General features: G+C 41.0%; 1 protein-coding gene across 1 annotated transcript in view; it reads right to left on the reverse strand.

Moving 5' to 3' along the window:
* The window catches only part of POLQ (DNA polymerase theta), a 48,875-nt gene that overhangs the window by 813 nt on the left and 31,995 nt on the right, over nt 1–16,067 (reverse strand). The window contains exons 19-28 of the mRNA XM_059493923.1: nt 15,026–15,219; nt 13,186–13,323; nt 11,696–11,870; nt 11,119–11,254; nt 8,582–8,697; nt 7,811–7,995; nt 7,353–7,464; nt 5,699–5,823; nt 4,071–4,224; nt 2,144–2,259 (exon numbers count right to left, since the gene is read on the reverse strand). Coding sequence (XP_059349906.1) covers nt 2,144–2,259; nt 4,071–4,224; nt 5,699–5,823; nt 7,353–7,464; nt 7,811–7,995; nt 8,582–8,697; nt 11,119–11,254; nt 11,696–11,870; nt 13,186–13,323; nt 15,026–15,219 — 1,451 coding nt within the window. The remainder of the gene's footprint in view (nt 1–2,143; nt 2,260–4,070; nt 4,225–5,698; nt 5,824–7,352; nt 7,465–7,810; nt 7,996–8,581; nt 8,698–11,118; nt 11,255–11,695; nt 11,871–13,185; nt 13,324–15,025; nt 15,220–16,067) is intronic.

Genomic DNA, 16,067 nt, shown 5'->3' on the forward strand with positions numbered 1-16,067 from the left:
TGGATTACAAGAGACTGGATTTTTTTCCTCCTGACTGTAAAAACCTGTCCTGGACAAAGGTACCCCTTTTTGGGTCCCTGTGCAGAATCCAGCCTGTCCTGGATTGCTTATTTGAATGAATCTCTCAATCCACACCCATCCCATGAACCTTTCCACAGCAGAGTGAAAAGAGGCTTTGAAGTTATGGTGATTACTCACCCTGGCAGCAGAGGAACTATTCAAGCTGTCTGACCCTTCCATGTGTTTTCATAATTTGCTGACAAGTAGCCCCACCACCACAGAAATTCCTCCATAGTTTTTGCTGGGGAATGGAGGAGGGGATTTGAGGAGATCAGAGCACAAGACTTCACATCAGCATGAAGAACTAGGGGAAGATCTGTCTTCCAAACCCCTATGCCCCTACATACTGCATTTCAAAATAATCTTGATAACCTAGAAAAGTGCTTTGAAATAAGATGTAATTCAGCACAGACAAGTACAGAGTGGAAAGAAGCAGGGTAGAGAATTAGGACAGAAATAATCTACTGCTCAAAAATAGGATGAAAAATAACTGCCTGGGCAGGAAAAAATGGGGTTATCAGAGATTAGAAACTGAACAGGGCCTAAGCAAGGCACACTGCTGTGAGAAAACAAGGAAATGAAATTCTGGAACATAGAAAATGTTGCTTACATGACACACAAATCAATTTTCCACTCTATTCAAACCACTCCAGCTTTGATCAAGTTTGGGGCCCAGCAGATCAAAAGAAACATGAACCATACAGGAGATTCTCTGAAAATGGTCACAAGTCCAGCACATGGCACCAGCAAAGAATGTCTGATTTGGGCTGTTGCACCCAGAACCAGGTACAGCAGCTGTGCTGCAGGGCAGGCAGGAAAACCTGCTGGTTTAAGCAACTGCCCAGAAAAAGCTATGGAGAAATACATCTGAAGGGAGCTAGAAAAGCTGGTAATAATTGCTCTTGAGGTTGAGGTAGTTAATGAAATAAATAAAATACAATAGATAATAAGCAAATCCATTCACTTGTCTCCAGTTCTCCTGAGAACACCATGATAAACTGGAGTCAGTATCTAAAGATGTTAAAGCCTATACTCAGGAGATTTCAGTCTTCTACAGGAAGAATATTAGGAGCCTTTCAGTCTCAAAAACAGCCTGCCTAGATTGAGGCAGCAGATGTCTGAACAAAGTTGGCAAAATGAGAAAAAGCTCAAGCTGAGATTCAAGACAAAAATAGCAAACCTTTTGTTTTTATTTACATGAACGTATCGATATTATTAATAAATATACTCACTTATATCCTTCACATATTTATTAATATACACATGCATGGTCAGGCCACTCAGCCCTGCTGAAAGCTCTGTCAGACCAGGAGTTGCTGCTTCCCATCAGGAGATGACCTTTTGCCATCAGCAAAGTGCCTGTGCAGAAGGGGAATAAAGGAACCCCAAGGTATGGAAGCACAGCCTGGGAGCCTCCCTGTGTCCATGCTCAGGACTTGGGAAACACTGAGGTGCCAACATCCAGCTCCCACACCTGCCCCTGGAAACTGGCACAGAGACTCCCCTGTGCCCAAGAGTGCCCTCAGGGAGGAGCACACACACAGAGACATTTTAAGGGCACTTAAAAACCACAGAGCACATTCCTGGTACCTACCCTGCTGCCAAGCAGCACCACAGTGCTCCTACCAGGAGGACAAGCAGGTAGGGAATGAGGAAATGAGCACTAAAATCCTCCTTTCCCTGCACAAACCACAGCTGCTATAATGCATGTTCTGAGTTAGGCACCAGAGCATTAAGAGGAAGGCAAAAATACCTCTAGATGAGGAAACACTTCCCCCCACAGCTGTCAACAACACTAAGCCACTTCACTCATCAAGCCTCACAGAGAGGTTGCATGAGCTGCTGTTACAAGCAACAAAGCACAAAATGAAAATGAACTTCAGCCATGGGGATGGCTTGAATCCAAAAATCAAGGGATCAAGCATGCAAACATGCTTTTTTCATCCAGCTGAACCTTGTTTTCACAGCCCTTTCAGCACCCATGGAGGGGGGATCCAGGGAAGACAATGTGGGCTCCTAGAAGGAAGGCTTGTTAGAAATACAGCAACACAGCAGAGCTGAAAGAGGAGCTGCAGGGCTGTACCTGGATGACATCGTCCTCTGCCACTTCATAGAGGAGCTCATCGTGCAGCTGGAGGATGAAGAAGCCTCCTCTGATGGGATGTAGCATCCCTGTGTTCCTCCTCCTCAGATGCCTTCCTACACAGGTGAAGAGCAGAGTTTGTTAGGCACCGTCACACAAAACTGTGTTTCTTGTATCAGAAACCTTTGCACATTCCTAATGCTGAGAAAAAGAACGTGAGCACCTTGAAAATGAAAAAGCCCAAGCCTACAGACAGAACCACAAATCATGGCTATTCTATCAATATTTGTACAGCTATTGAGGGAAAATATGTTAATGAAAAGTATTTTAGATATACACATTTCAGCATTACATTATAAAGACATGAATCAGAACAGAAGCAAGAGACAGTTGTGTCTCCTGAACCATCTGTTCTGAAAGTAAATTTTAAACAAAATCATGCAAAGTTTAATCAGAAGCTGGTTTACAACATTCTCTCTGGCAATGAATTGGGATTCTGCTTTTCTTCCACAACCATTTTAATGGCTAGTTTAAGAAAGCAGTGAGCCTCCTGCAAAATGCAGTTTCTGAAACTGTAGCTCCTGAGTAGAACTGAGGAAGGAAGAAAAGAGCAGTTATTGAATAAACAAGTAAGCAGCTGACAAAACAAAGATCCTGGTGGGCCTTCCCTGACAAAAAAAAATGAAACAAACCCTTCCATGGCAAAAGCTGTTGGTGTTTTAAAATAAACAAACACCACCTCACACACAGAGACTCAAAAGTTATTTATTTCTCAGGTTAGCTAACAGGAGGACTTCAGTTCACAAGAGGGTTTCAAGCCATCATCAGCTGCTCACGCAAGCCTCACACTGAAGCAGCAATGTTGAAGCAGCCACATGATGCAGGATGCTCCTCTGATGGCATCTCTAATTTGCTGAAAAAATAATTCCTTCCATTTTTTGAAACACTCAGAGCAGGGGGAAACTGTCACAAATGCATCTGCTCACCTCCCTACAGTTACACTGGCCAAAGGTCAGGAGCTTCTGCTGCTCCTAGGAGGGGTGAGAAGCTCTGCCAAGCTCGTGTCTCCTACTCCTACCTGACCTCTGAACCTGGTCTCTCCAAAATAAACCCCCTGACACATTTTTAGATGTTTGGCCATTAATTATTTAGTTTCCAAATCAGACTCTTCATATTAAGACAGCTTCATGTTTCAATTGAAGCATAAGAACTATCAAAGAAATACAGCTCTCCATCTCTTCAGTAGTCTTTCTAAAATACACCTGATGAACAAAACATCATCTACAATAAGCTAAAAAAAGTATTTGTGGCATTCCTCTGGGAATGAGCACCCCAGCACAGCTTTGCTACCTGCAGAAAAAAACTAATGCTGAAAAAACTTATGGTGATAAGTGCTTCACATAATACTACTGGGAAGTCTCCGTACATCAAATTCCAGCCAACAAATTCCAAATTTAATTCTAACAAAAATATGTATTTTTGGAACCAGAAGTGATCCCACTCAATTTTTTCACTGCCTCTGAAGCCAGAGTGTCTGCTCAGCGCCTCCTTCCTCCTTCTGAACAATTCTGTGGTGGCATCACAGACCACATCACACATGAACTCTCACTGCCAACCTTTGCAAGACCTGCTCTGAGGTAACCAGAGTCTCTGTTCTGGTCACATTTGCTTCAGTTTGTTGAGCAGACATTTTTCCTCCTTACTGATGACTTTTTTGCTCATTATACACACACTTAGCACAGTCAGGAAATAAAACTTCTCCCACCTCTAGGCCCAGAAACACTAATTTTTTTCACGTTTTTTTGTTTGTTTTGGTGGCGTTTCTTGTTTGTTTGCTTTTGTTGTTGTTTTGTTGTTTGGTTTTTTTAAATTATTATTAGTGACACTGAAAATCTTGCTCCAGTGTGCAAAGAAGAGGCAACCATACCAGTTTTATCCCTCTGGAAGGAGCTCTCCAGATGTCCATGGGACTTGAACAGAGAGGAGAAGGCTTCCAGACATCTCTGAATATTCACTGTGGCTGTTTTGACAATATCTGCAGCAGATCCCTGGACAGTTGTATTCACAGCCTGGCGCTCCGCCTGAACACAGAGAGTTGTTCTCAAAACTCACCCCCAAAAAATCAAATCCAACATGTCACATCTAGTTAATTAAAAATAATAAATACATGGCCAAATATACACAGAGTAAAAATTCCAAATAAAGAGTTTGTCCTATCTGCCTGAGAGAAAGAAACATTATAGACTAGCTTCAGACACAAAATTTCTACAGGCACCTGACAAAATTCCACCAATTTAAAATTAATGAATATCAAGAGTGATAACCTGCAAGAGTCACCATCCACAAGAAGGAGAAGCCTATACTCATGGTAAGAGTTTCAAGGGGAGAGGAAAAATCTCAGTTAATGCAAGCACCACAAGACACTTCTGCCTATCTGCAAAGCCATAAGAGATGGACAACCAAAGGCAAGAAACTGGACTTCATGGACTGACAATGTGGTCTGCCACCCTAAATCCTGACTGCCAGAGCATTACAGCTGTGCAAAAACACAGCAGACCACAATTTTTTTTTACACAAGCAACTTCTCTACTAATCAGAGACAGAAAGTCAGACAAGAAAACTGTATTAAGTTTCTTCTTTCTTTGTTTAGAGCTGAAATATCTGCAAAGAACTACAAGGATGCTGAAATGAAAGTGAAGATAATTCATTAACTGGTCTTTAATATGATTTTAAAGACTAAATCAAATCTGGACAGAAGATGCATCTAGAAAGCTTCCTGTTGAAGTGTTTTTCAGATAAAATTGTCCATTATTTTCAAAAGTTTTTTGAAAGCCTCCTTGTTTCCCTGTCAGCTCTTTGGAGTACAAACTCCCCCACTTCCTCCCTCTTCTACTCTAGTCTTTAATTCCATAGCTTCCTACTGAGAAGTATAATGCTTTCTCCCCAGAGAAACACCTTCCTAGGGAGTCAATTTACTCTTCCTGAAGTAAATCTATGGCAGAAGTGTCCAAAATTACCTGGGAAAAAAAATTATGGTAGTGCAAAGGTGTATACTAAGTAAATATTTATCTAAGAAGTTAGAGCAATTTTCCTTTCAGGGAAAATAAGAAAAGGAACAAATACCCAAAAATATAGGTCTTAAATGCCCTTTCTTCTTCAAGTGGTGACAGCATGTAACATACAAAGACTGCTGAGTTGGAGCAGCTCAGCCTGAAGAGTTAAGTGTACCCCTGTGTGGAGGCTTTTTAAAACCATGTCCATCAATTTCAATCAATTACTCACTGCAGCTCCAGCGTGGGAGTTCTGAAGTGAGGTGAGCACAGTGATGACAGCTGCACACCCAGCCACATAAGGCTGACGTCAAACAGGCCATGACAAAAGCTCTGTTGTTCAAAGAGTGACTGAGGGAACAATGAGTTAAGCAAGAAGTGGAAGGTCATGACTAAGATGGCTCACAAACCTTGTTAAACTGCAGACATGGCTATACAAAGAAATCTGGCATTTTGAAAATAAAAACTAAAAGACAGTTTAAGAAAGGCACAGCATTCAACATACATGAGCTTTGCTGTAGGGGTTTGGGTCTTTGATAGCTGGCAGGTAGCGGCGTCTCCCCAGGATGGTCTGCACAAACCCGTCCCTCCTGCAGCTCCGCACCGTCTCCCTCAGGAACCTCTGAACCCCTGTGAAAGGAGAGGGAAAGTTTTCTGTCACACAGCTGATGCTCTGTACTGACCTCTCACTGAAAGCAGCACAGGGGAAATCCTTTCAGTTTCCCAGACCCCATCAGTGGACAAAGGCACACCATCACTCATTCAGCTCTGCTGCAAAACCGGTTCAGACTTTTGAGGTGGAAGAGAGTGCACAGTGTCAGGATATCTGGCAGTGCACAAGGAGGTGGGACGTCCATCCTGCCCAGTGCCCAGGCACAGGGTCACACATTATTGTTGATAATGGAGAGGTCAGAACCTGGACCAGCACTGGAAACACAAGTAGTAGGGAGGGAGTAAACTGAAAGCAGAAGCCAGAGCCCTTGATGCCTCAGGCTGCCTGACTTCAGGCTGTGTCCCTTCAGATTCTAGGATGAAAGAAAATCACCCCCCTGCACTTTGCAAGGGAAGAAGCAAATCCACCTAGAGTGTTGAAAAGAAACTTAGGTCAAAGAAAGGTGAGACAGGGAAGAGTGAACTTGCACTGCAAGTTCAGGTAACAACTGTACTAAAATGGGAAAAGTTAACTTGAGACAGTTTCCATGTTTACAAAATATAAAATGTAAAAGGAAATATTCAAAATCAGGACTGACAGCCTAAGTCAATTCACTAGGTATGTCATTTAGCAGTCAGCCTGGCAACACCTAGCAAGTGAAAACCCACAAGAAGTGAACTTTAAAAATAAGGTACACTGCAGTTTGTAAGCACACACACATACCAAGAGAGAAGAAGCAGGAAGTCATTCCTAATGGTCATGAAGGGGATACTATTCAGAAATTAATGGAGACTAAACAGAAAACCATTTTTCCGCATCTGTTTCCTAAAGAAACAAACTCTAAATCTTCAGAAAATAATTTTCCAGCTCATTTTCAAGTCCTATGATTAGAGCTAGCTGCCTCTCGTCCCATTTGCCCTCCATTCTTTTTCTGATTGCAGCTCTATTGTCTCTACATCTTTCCTAAAAATTAACATGCTTCTTAGAAAAACAACCATGTCTTTTTACAAAACAGAGGAGAGCTACTCTGAACAGCTGGATAAAAATTAAAGGGTAATATGTAAAATAGTTTAAACTCCATGAAAGCAGAAGACAAAAGCAGAAGAAAGAAATGGTTATATTTAAAAATTATAAGAAGCATGGTTCTAAAGTTTTCACAGCATATCATTCGAAGCTGTGTGTTTTAATAAGGAAAAACATATTTCTCATTCAGAAACCAAAGAGCTTTAAAATGACTCCTCAGGGCTTATTAATTAATTAAAATAACAAAAAAAAATTATTGTAATAAGTAAAGAACAAAGTCCTAAAGGTAAATAAAACCAGAGAGAGTAAAATATTACAGAGTATCAAACTGCTGCATTCATGACTGGACATTTTCAAAATAAAAAGCATTTTCAAGAGATACGAGCAGTAGGTTGAGACAAATTTAGGATTTGAAGGGCCATGGAGAGAAGGGATTAAAAACAACAACTACCACCACCCAGCTTCCAAACAGCCATATCCAAACCTGTGTATCTTGATTTGAAGGATTCAATATAACTGGCAGCTTCATTTTCATCAATCCCCATCTGCTCTCCTAAAGATTTTGCTCCTATTCCATAGATGATTCCATAGCAGATCTGCCAGAGGAAAGGGTGAAGAATCAACAAGCGTTTGGTCAGCCACGCAGAGAAAGCAGAGCCAAAACAAAATGTGATCCACTGGAAGGCAAGGGTATGAAAACAAGGGCAAGTATTCAAGAAGAGAGACCCCTTCTGAGTCCAAGCCATTCATGCTGCTTTTCTCCACCCTCATCCCCCAAAAAAACCCCGACAGCTCCACTTACAATGTACTGAGAGTGGGAGGACGGACAAAGCAACTGCTGAACAATCATGGCCAAACTCAAACAGAAAAACATCTACAATGTGTGGAACACTGAACCTTCCTGCCCAGAAAGCTACTGTTGAATTTTTTTCCTAAAATTACCTGCTTTGCTTGTTGCCTGGTCCTGTCCCCCACAGCTTCGGGGTCGATCATTTTCCATTCTGCTGCGATGCTCTTAAAGACGTCGGTACCGCCATTCAGGGCTTGAATGAGGCGGCAGTCGCCAGACAAGTGAGCCAGGATCCTCAGCTCCAGCTGAGAGTAATCAGCAGCCAAGATTACACCACCTGAAGTCCAGAAGTTATCAGAAAGCATTATTTCATAAATTACTCCAATATTCCATCCAACTTGCCAGCAAGAAGGACTGAACCCGTCCTTTATCTCCTGCTCTGGGAGTTTTTCACAGCAATTTCTACCAAGACAAATTCTTGCCTGTTTCCCCAATGCTCGGGCCTGCATGCTTCACATCTAGTCACATTTAGAATCCATCAAAACCATATGAACAAGTGTCTGTCCAGGTGTCTAAGACAGAGCAGGCAATGTGAGAACAGACATTTGGATAGAAAGAACACTAGGTAGAGTGCACTTTGTGTATTAAGAGCTGCCTTAGCTACCTCTTTAAAAAACAGGTATTCTTTAAGAAGAAATGAAAGTGTGAACATGTGAATGGTACAATTTTAATACTTTGCCCAAATGAAACTCTCTCTTTTATAGTCCTGTGAATAATTTTGAAGGCACACTAACTACTGCACTAGTTTTCCAAGTAGGCTGCTCAGACCATATATACTGTTGTCAATCCTTAAACCTTCATTATATCTAGTATTTTTTGCTAACCATATATTTTACAATTACAGAGCAGGATCTGGGCATTACCTGGGAAAGGAACAAAAGCATGCCTCATGCTAACTGAAAATGGTAATCCTCTTTCTTCTGATCTGTTTGCAGCTTGAACCTTTAGCCCATTAGGCAAAATATAACGCTTTCTGCATCTGTGGAGAAAAAAAATTACTGCCCCTTCACCAATTTCTAAAATACTAAGAGATGCATAATCATTTTTACCACAAAGGATCACTGAAAACAAGTGAGACACTGGCATCTATTCCATTTTTCTGGACAATCCATAACCAAATTTGACCATGGAGGAACTGGACAGAGACCACATAAACATCTGAAAGGGATTTATAGATTCCAAAAATACTTTGGGATAAATCTTCCTAGTACATTCAGGATTCAGTTCAGAAATTGGATCATTCTGTTCTAAAACAGGTAAGATGAATGGCCCTAGATCTGTGATGAGCTTACTCCAGAAAGGCAATGGAGTCACAGAAATCCTAAAAATTCAACACTTCACCTTGTGTGCCAAGTCTCTCAACATCATTCTCCTCTGCAGAATGCATACACCAGCACAGAGGCAGAAAAATCCCCCCTCAACATCACCCTCATTACTGCACATGCACACACATTCACAAGTAAGCCTGTAAAAACAGAGCAGAAGTTGCAGAAAAGGTGCTCATAACACACTGCAGGTTTCCTCCCTAAAGACTGAGAGAAAGAGTGCCCCAAAGCCGCTCAATTTTCTTTTCTGAGAGGCCAAAAGTTTACAGTGTCACCCACATGCTCTGCACCCTCTCAGGGCTGCTCAGGTCTCCTGTCCCACCAAGCCATTTGTAGGTGCAGATGGAATTGTATCCATGAGCACATCCACTGAACAGTGCACAGCTCTGGCACCATTCATATCACAGCCTCCCATCAGCACCAGTCTACCAGACAGTCCAATGGGCTCTTCACTGGAAGGCAAAAAGCCTTTTTAAATCCTTGATGTCTGGATCAGGGATCTGAGGAAATTCTTTATCAAAATGAAAAGCTGTCTCTGAGATCAAGACTAGTTTCAGCAGAGCGCAGAAAAAAAACCATCATGCTCTCTCTCCCTTGTGCACTTCCTTTTCTTCTTAAATATTGGCTTTTCAGGCATGGTAGGGATCAATGAGATGAATGCAGAAAAATCACAGAAATAAATGTTCAAGAGAGATAAAGGTGAGGAACAATTGCATGTCTGGCTACTGCAGAAAATCACACTGTTCAGCATAGGTTCTCAGTTTAGTGTAAGGGCTTTATGCCATGACCTAATTTAGCTACACTCCTTTGGTCAGAAGCTTCTTACAACAGGAGGAAAGAGTAGCAATAGTGGTTAGGAAGATAATAGACAGTTTAGACCAAAGTCTGGAAGGCTGATCAGACTTGGCTGGATGGCAATTTCTTTTGTGCCAGCAGTCATTTCTGTGCCTTTAGGATGGCCCATCTTCCTAACACAGTGGCTGCTTAACTAAGGAATGTAGGAAAGTGTAGGGAAAGTCAGTCTGAGAGACCTCTCAGAGTCTGGCAGGCACTCCAGTTCTTTGATGGGCTCTTCTCTACAGGGAAGACTCTCAAGAAACCAGCACACTCCCCAGCCATCCTGAAAAGCTGCTGCAAGCCTGAGCACTGCCACAGCTTCATCTCAGAATGACATTCCTGCCTCCATGGCTATGCCTGGTTCTGCTGAGATGAACAAGATCCTTCTACTCCTGGGTTCTTTTCTCACTACTTTCCCAAGGAAGTTAAATGCATTGTGGTAGGAGGCACCAGACAGAAGAAGCAAAAACCTTCTCAAATTTCTCACATCTTGCTGTGGGGAAAAAAGTTTAGAAAAGTCACTCAAGTGACACAACTGGGACAAGAACCTGAATGGAAAGAGAAATTGAAAGGGCAGAAAAGCACCACCAAGTAGGAAGCCTCAAAGCTCACAAGGTAGATGCTAAAAGATTGGTGTTTCACTAGACTTCCATACAACTGTTAAGGCATTGGCATGTAATGCTATCAAAGTAGAACTGTAGAATCATAGAAAACAGGGTATTTGGTTAAGAGAAATCAAATTTAGAAATCTTCCTCTGCTATCTGGTAGTTACTGCAGGTCACTATCACAAATGAAATTATTAACAAAGAATGAAAAATATGTTCACCCCAGTTGCCTTAAAAAGGAACAGCATAAAACAAATGAATTTTCTTCTGCTTCTTCCACAATATTCAATGCTCTTTCAGAGTAGTTCTTAGCAAGTCAAACCAGATCCTAACTTCAGTTTGGTTATTTTCAGCCTCAGGCTTTCCATCCAACAGCTGGGAACGTAATGCTAATCTCACTGAAGGGTTTCATAAAGACCGTCAAAAAGAAAGCAAATAGCTACATGAAACCACATGCTGTTAGTATCATTATGTCTTTCATGTATCACTGATTTTTAGGTATTTATTTCCCTGTAAGAGAGACACTGAAGAACAAGTCACACTGACACGACAGCAGCCACAGGTGAAGGCAGAAAAAAGAAATTTGACAACCCGACCACATTTAGACAGAAGCTTTGTCAAGATCCTCCTACCTGCCCCCCAGTGCAGCATGAGAATTAACATTTCCATGGGCTTGGGAGGGGGGGCTTTCTTCAACCACAGTTGGCATTTCAATCTCAAAATCTCTTGGCACATTCTGGATATTTGGCTCTGTGAAGCTCACTCGACCTGAAAGGAAGATAGGGCACAACTAAGGAAGGGTCCAACTGGAGTCTCTAACTCAGTACAGCTGCACACACTGCATCTCCAAAATACAATGGCCAGGAGAGTGAGAGGGCACAACCACTGAAAAAAAGTTTAAAAAAGGAAAAGTAATTTGTGTTTAATGGGCTTGTGATGGTTCCCCATTTCTGTATCACTAATAACCTGTTCTGGACACATGGTAATATGTGTAAGAAATGAATAATACTGCTCAGTGAACACAAAAGCTATTTTAAATACATCTGGGTTTTTAAGGCAGACATATGTCAAATAGATGTACCAGTATCTCTGCTTGGTTGAAGCAGAGCACAGGCTTGATTTCCTATCTTTTCCTCTTAGAAAAGCTGCACACAATACAAAAAGACAAAAAGCCAGTAAGAACTGAGGTACTTGCACACATTTGTTCACCTGTAGCTGTGTGAGTCTGTGAAATTGGATATATCCTTTCCATTCCCAGTGCAGAATTCAATCGTTTCTCCCTCTGCAGTGGAAACACCACTTTAGTAATGGCATTGTTGATCCTCCTCCATTCTAGTATCAGCCCTGGCAATGGGTGAAGTGTCTTTAATTTCTCCAAAACATCCTTGTGGGAAGAAAAGGACACAACTAATCAATGGCCTTTAAAACTTTATAAATAAAGTTTTTGCTGCTCTGCAGGAAAAAGTGACTCCTTCACCCACAGTGGGTTCCAGTGTCACTGCCTTAAAATTAAATCCATATCCTCTCCATTTACACCACCTACACCTGGGTAATCAAAGCACCACCTGACACAGCTGCAGTTTTATTACCCACGAGAAGACAATCACTTCTCTCTGGACTTCTGCACCCTCATCATCACTCTTAATCTGCACCAACCAATAAACCACCTGAAATGAAATAAAGCATCACTTGCCATAGGTCCCCTACGTTGTCTCCTCTTGTCCAGCGTTAATGCTTCTCCTCCATCTTCTTGCATATTTTTCTCCCTGCTCTCTCCTATCTGTACACTAGGAACACCAAGTGAAGCCCTTGACCACGCTCCTGGTAGACAAAGCTGGTCACTAGCAATCAAATCCTTTCAGTTTAATCAGAAATGTGAAGGGACTAACAAGAATTTCAAAAGACAGTGGCATGCAAACATTTCTCAAAATAACTTTTTTTTGTGTGTGCTGCAGACAGCTGCAGCCTCATCCCTCCACATCACAAAAGGAGGAAATCCTCCCTTTGCTTCTTGCTCCCTGCTCTGCCACCACCACTGCACCCAAAGTCTTCACTGCCACTTGAGTTCCAGAAATCAATACTTGTCTTCTGAGTACAGACTACACTGAACAAGGGGAAACTAAGAAAACAACACAGATTAATGAGTCCTGAAAACAGGAACATATGTATCTGCTAATTCCACTTGTCTGGCAAGAGCACCCATTAGCCTGCAGCAGCTGGTATTAATGCAGGTCCACAATATTTATCAACTGGCAAGAATGTCAATAGCCTTCACATTATACAAGCTTCTGATATACTAAATTTGATAAGCCATCAGATTAGCCATTCTGAAGACAAATTCTCTGAAGCAAAAAATACAGATTTGATTGTAGCAGGAAGAGAAAATATTGTATTTAGTCGACATGGTATTTAAGTATCTTTCAAGCTGATGTGGAAAAATTCTTCTGCTATTGGCTTTACAAAATTATTGTGCTATTTTGGTCTTACACGTGATTTGGGAAATCAGATTCTGCCTGATTGACTCTTACTGAAGCCTGCTATTTACAGGCATGTCCTCACTGCACTCAAGCTTTAGGAGAGTAGGAGTCACTAATTCTGCTAACAGAGAAAGTAGAACCCAGTTTGAATTTGCACTGGTAACTGAAGGAGCAAATGGCAATTAAAACTTCCTTTCAGACTAGAAACAGATTTTACTGTACCTTGGTTGTACTGAACTGCTTGCTTAGCCTGACCCTGTTTCCTTTAGCAGTTGCTCTTCTGGTGTAACCCAGGGTTTTCTTGTTCCCTTGGACTTTCACATCTCCATTTTGTGGCAACTTCAGCTCCAGGAATAACACCTGAAAGAGGCCAGCATTTCAAATCTGTTTCTGCATGCTGCTCCCAGGAGAAAACAAAAGCAACTGCGCACTTAAACAGCTTGTTCCAGCCAAAGGATAGTACAAATGCTTCAGGTAATTAAAAAGCTGATTAAAGATCCCAGCTATCAAAGTCATTCCTCCTCATTTTAATTAACTACGAAATGCAATTTAAAATCTCATTTTCTGAACACTCTAAGTTTAAGTTCAGAGGTATGTTTTTAGAAAAGGTAATTAACTCCATCCAATAAGTGAGATTATTACTGACATTCAGCTGTAATAAAATGTAATGTTCAGATGACTGAAAGTGGGAAGAACATTGGTGAAAAACAGAAGTGTTAGCAGGGAGCAGGCTTCAGAACAATATGAATGGCACAGAAAGAGGTGGTTACAAATACTTTTAGAGAATAGCCAGAATATTAGTTTTTCAAACAAACTGCCAAAAAGCAGAAAATTAAGTATATGCTCATTTGGTGACAGACAGAATACAGCTCCTAATTTTTCACTTTATGTTTCCATGCAGCATGATACAGTACTTAGCAGCTATTGTCTTTGATTTCACAGCTGGCAGAAGGGAACAGAAAGCTTTTCTCCTGCCCATTTATGGCACAGAAGTTTTACTGACACAAAACTAGAAGGGTAAAGTTCCATTAACTTATACAAGGTACTTTGCATGACTGGCAATGAATTTCCACACGAGGAACAAGCTTCTGTAGTTCAGAAAACAGCATTTCAGACAAAACTTTACTTCCCTTTTCCATGAAGCAGAGTGAAACTGAAGTCAAGCATTATTTCAGGAGTTCTAACTTAGACTACTGTTACTGAGCAAGACTTCTACATTTGCAACAAAGAAGGAGTATTTCAATGGAATTTCTTTTACTGATAGCTGCTTGCAGATTTTGACTACTTTCATATAAAGTACAGCCCCTCAGCGAGAAAATAGTATATGGAGAAAAAAAAAAGAGGAGGAGAAAAACATGCACAGCAATTTTAATAGATTTCAATTATTCCATGTAATGTGCATTAAAAAATAAAAGTGAAATTCTTCAGGAATGAAAGCTTTGCTATTTTACATAGAAATTTGTTTCTTAGACTTTAAAATATATCGGTTCTTAAAAGGTTCTTAAAAGCAGAAAACTTTTAAAGCAGTTTTTCCTCCTCCTTCATGCCTGTACAGGGGCAAGGGTAGCAATGCAACTTTTTCAGTACAATTCTTCTTAGATCCAAGACTACATGACACCAAACCACATCTCGTGTGTGGGACACTGGCATTGCAAAACAGCTTCTCCAGTCCTGTACCACTCATCCAGAATACTCTAAAAGCTGATTAACTGGCAGACCTTCTCATGCACCCTGAGAGGCCACGGTCCTATACAAACCACATCCTTATTTTCACTTGCTTTTTATTTCCATCATACATATTTCCACTTCTACCTTCTTTATCTCTGCTAAAGTTGGCAGAAGCCAGAATGATCAGTAACAAGCAGGAGACACCCAGCCTCTTGCAGGCAGCAAACTCATAATGAGTGTAAGGATAAATGAACTCTCAGCAGAGCTGGGTTTGCACCTTGGATTGTCTTCACGCTGTTTTCCCATTAAGAATTTTTTTTTCTTATTTTAGCCAAAGGCTCTTGATGATAACTTCTGGGGAAGTTCTCCCCCTCCCACCCCAACCCTCATGTACCTCTGCAATGTCATCAGGGCTGGTCAAGGAGAAGCTGTGCCCTGCCAGCTGATATGCCTTGGTCTCAATCTGGCTCAGTTTAGCCTGCATGACCTGTTTCTGCGTTTCGTAGGCTGTTGTGCTGAAACCAATGCCATTCAGCTCCAGCAGAGCCAAGCAATAGTGGGTGGGCATCTCCACTTTAGAAAATACATCTGTAGTAAGTACAAACCAAAGAAAATCTTTTATAAAACAGATCAACTGCAGATAAACACATTCATTTAAAAAATAAAAAAAGAATCCTCAATTTTGAAAATACTGAAATGTTCTGACACACTGAAATCTTTTACTGTAGATTTCATTTAAATACTTTTGTTTCTAGAATAAGAAATATTTCATAATGTGCAGTGTTCCAGACCATCCTATCACAAAGGTATTAAAGAAAACAGCTTCTGTCAATTTTTTTTCTAAAAAATACATCTCTCCATATATCAACATTTTATAAACTGCAGACATTTAAGCCTTACTTAATGTAAGGCTTTCTAACTTGATACACATTAATTCCACCACCCACATCTTTTTAAAATGTTCTAAGGTTCAACTGTAACAATCATAAATGATGTGGTAAACTTGCAATAAAATGCTTCAGCAGGATTATACCACAATCGTCAGCCCTGGATATAATTTAGGGGAAGCTATTATAATGACCACCAATAGTATAGTGTTGGGGGTTTTTTTTGGATGGCTTGCTTTAAAACAGCACAAGCACTCAGCAATTATCAGTGCAAACGCACGGGATCATTCACTATGGAACCACAAGAGTTTCATGGACACAATGCATACATGACAAATCATGCTGTATGGGCAGGCCAAAGAGCAAGGAATTCCTTCAGAAAACATTTGAGGATTTTAGGAATTACTTCTTACAAGAAAACCCCAAAACTTTTGAAAATCTTCATGAGGAATCATAGACAGACCCACAAGTCCCTCAGAATGGCCAAGGCACTCACCTGGGAGGTACAAATCTGCTTGATTTAGAGACTTAGAATAGACTCTGCTACAG

Source organism: Ammospiza nelsoni, chromosome 2, assembly GCF_027579445.1.
Source record: "Ammospiza nelsoni isolate bAmmNel1 chromosome 2, bAmmNel1.pri, whole genome shotgun sequence".
Classification (NCBI taxonomy): Eukaryota; Metazoa; Chordata; class Aves; order Passeriformes; family Passerellidae; genus Ammospiza; species Ammospiza nelsoni.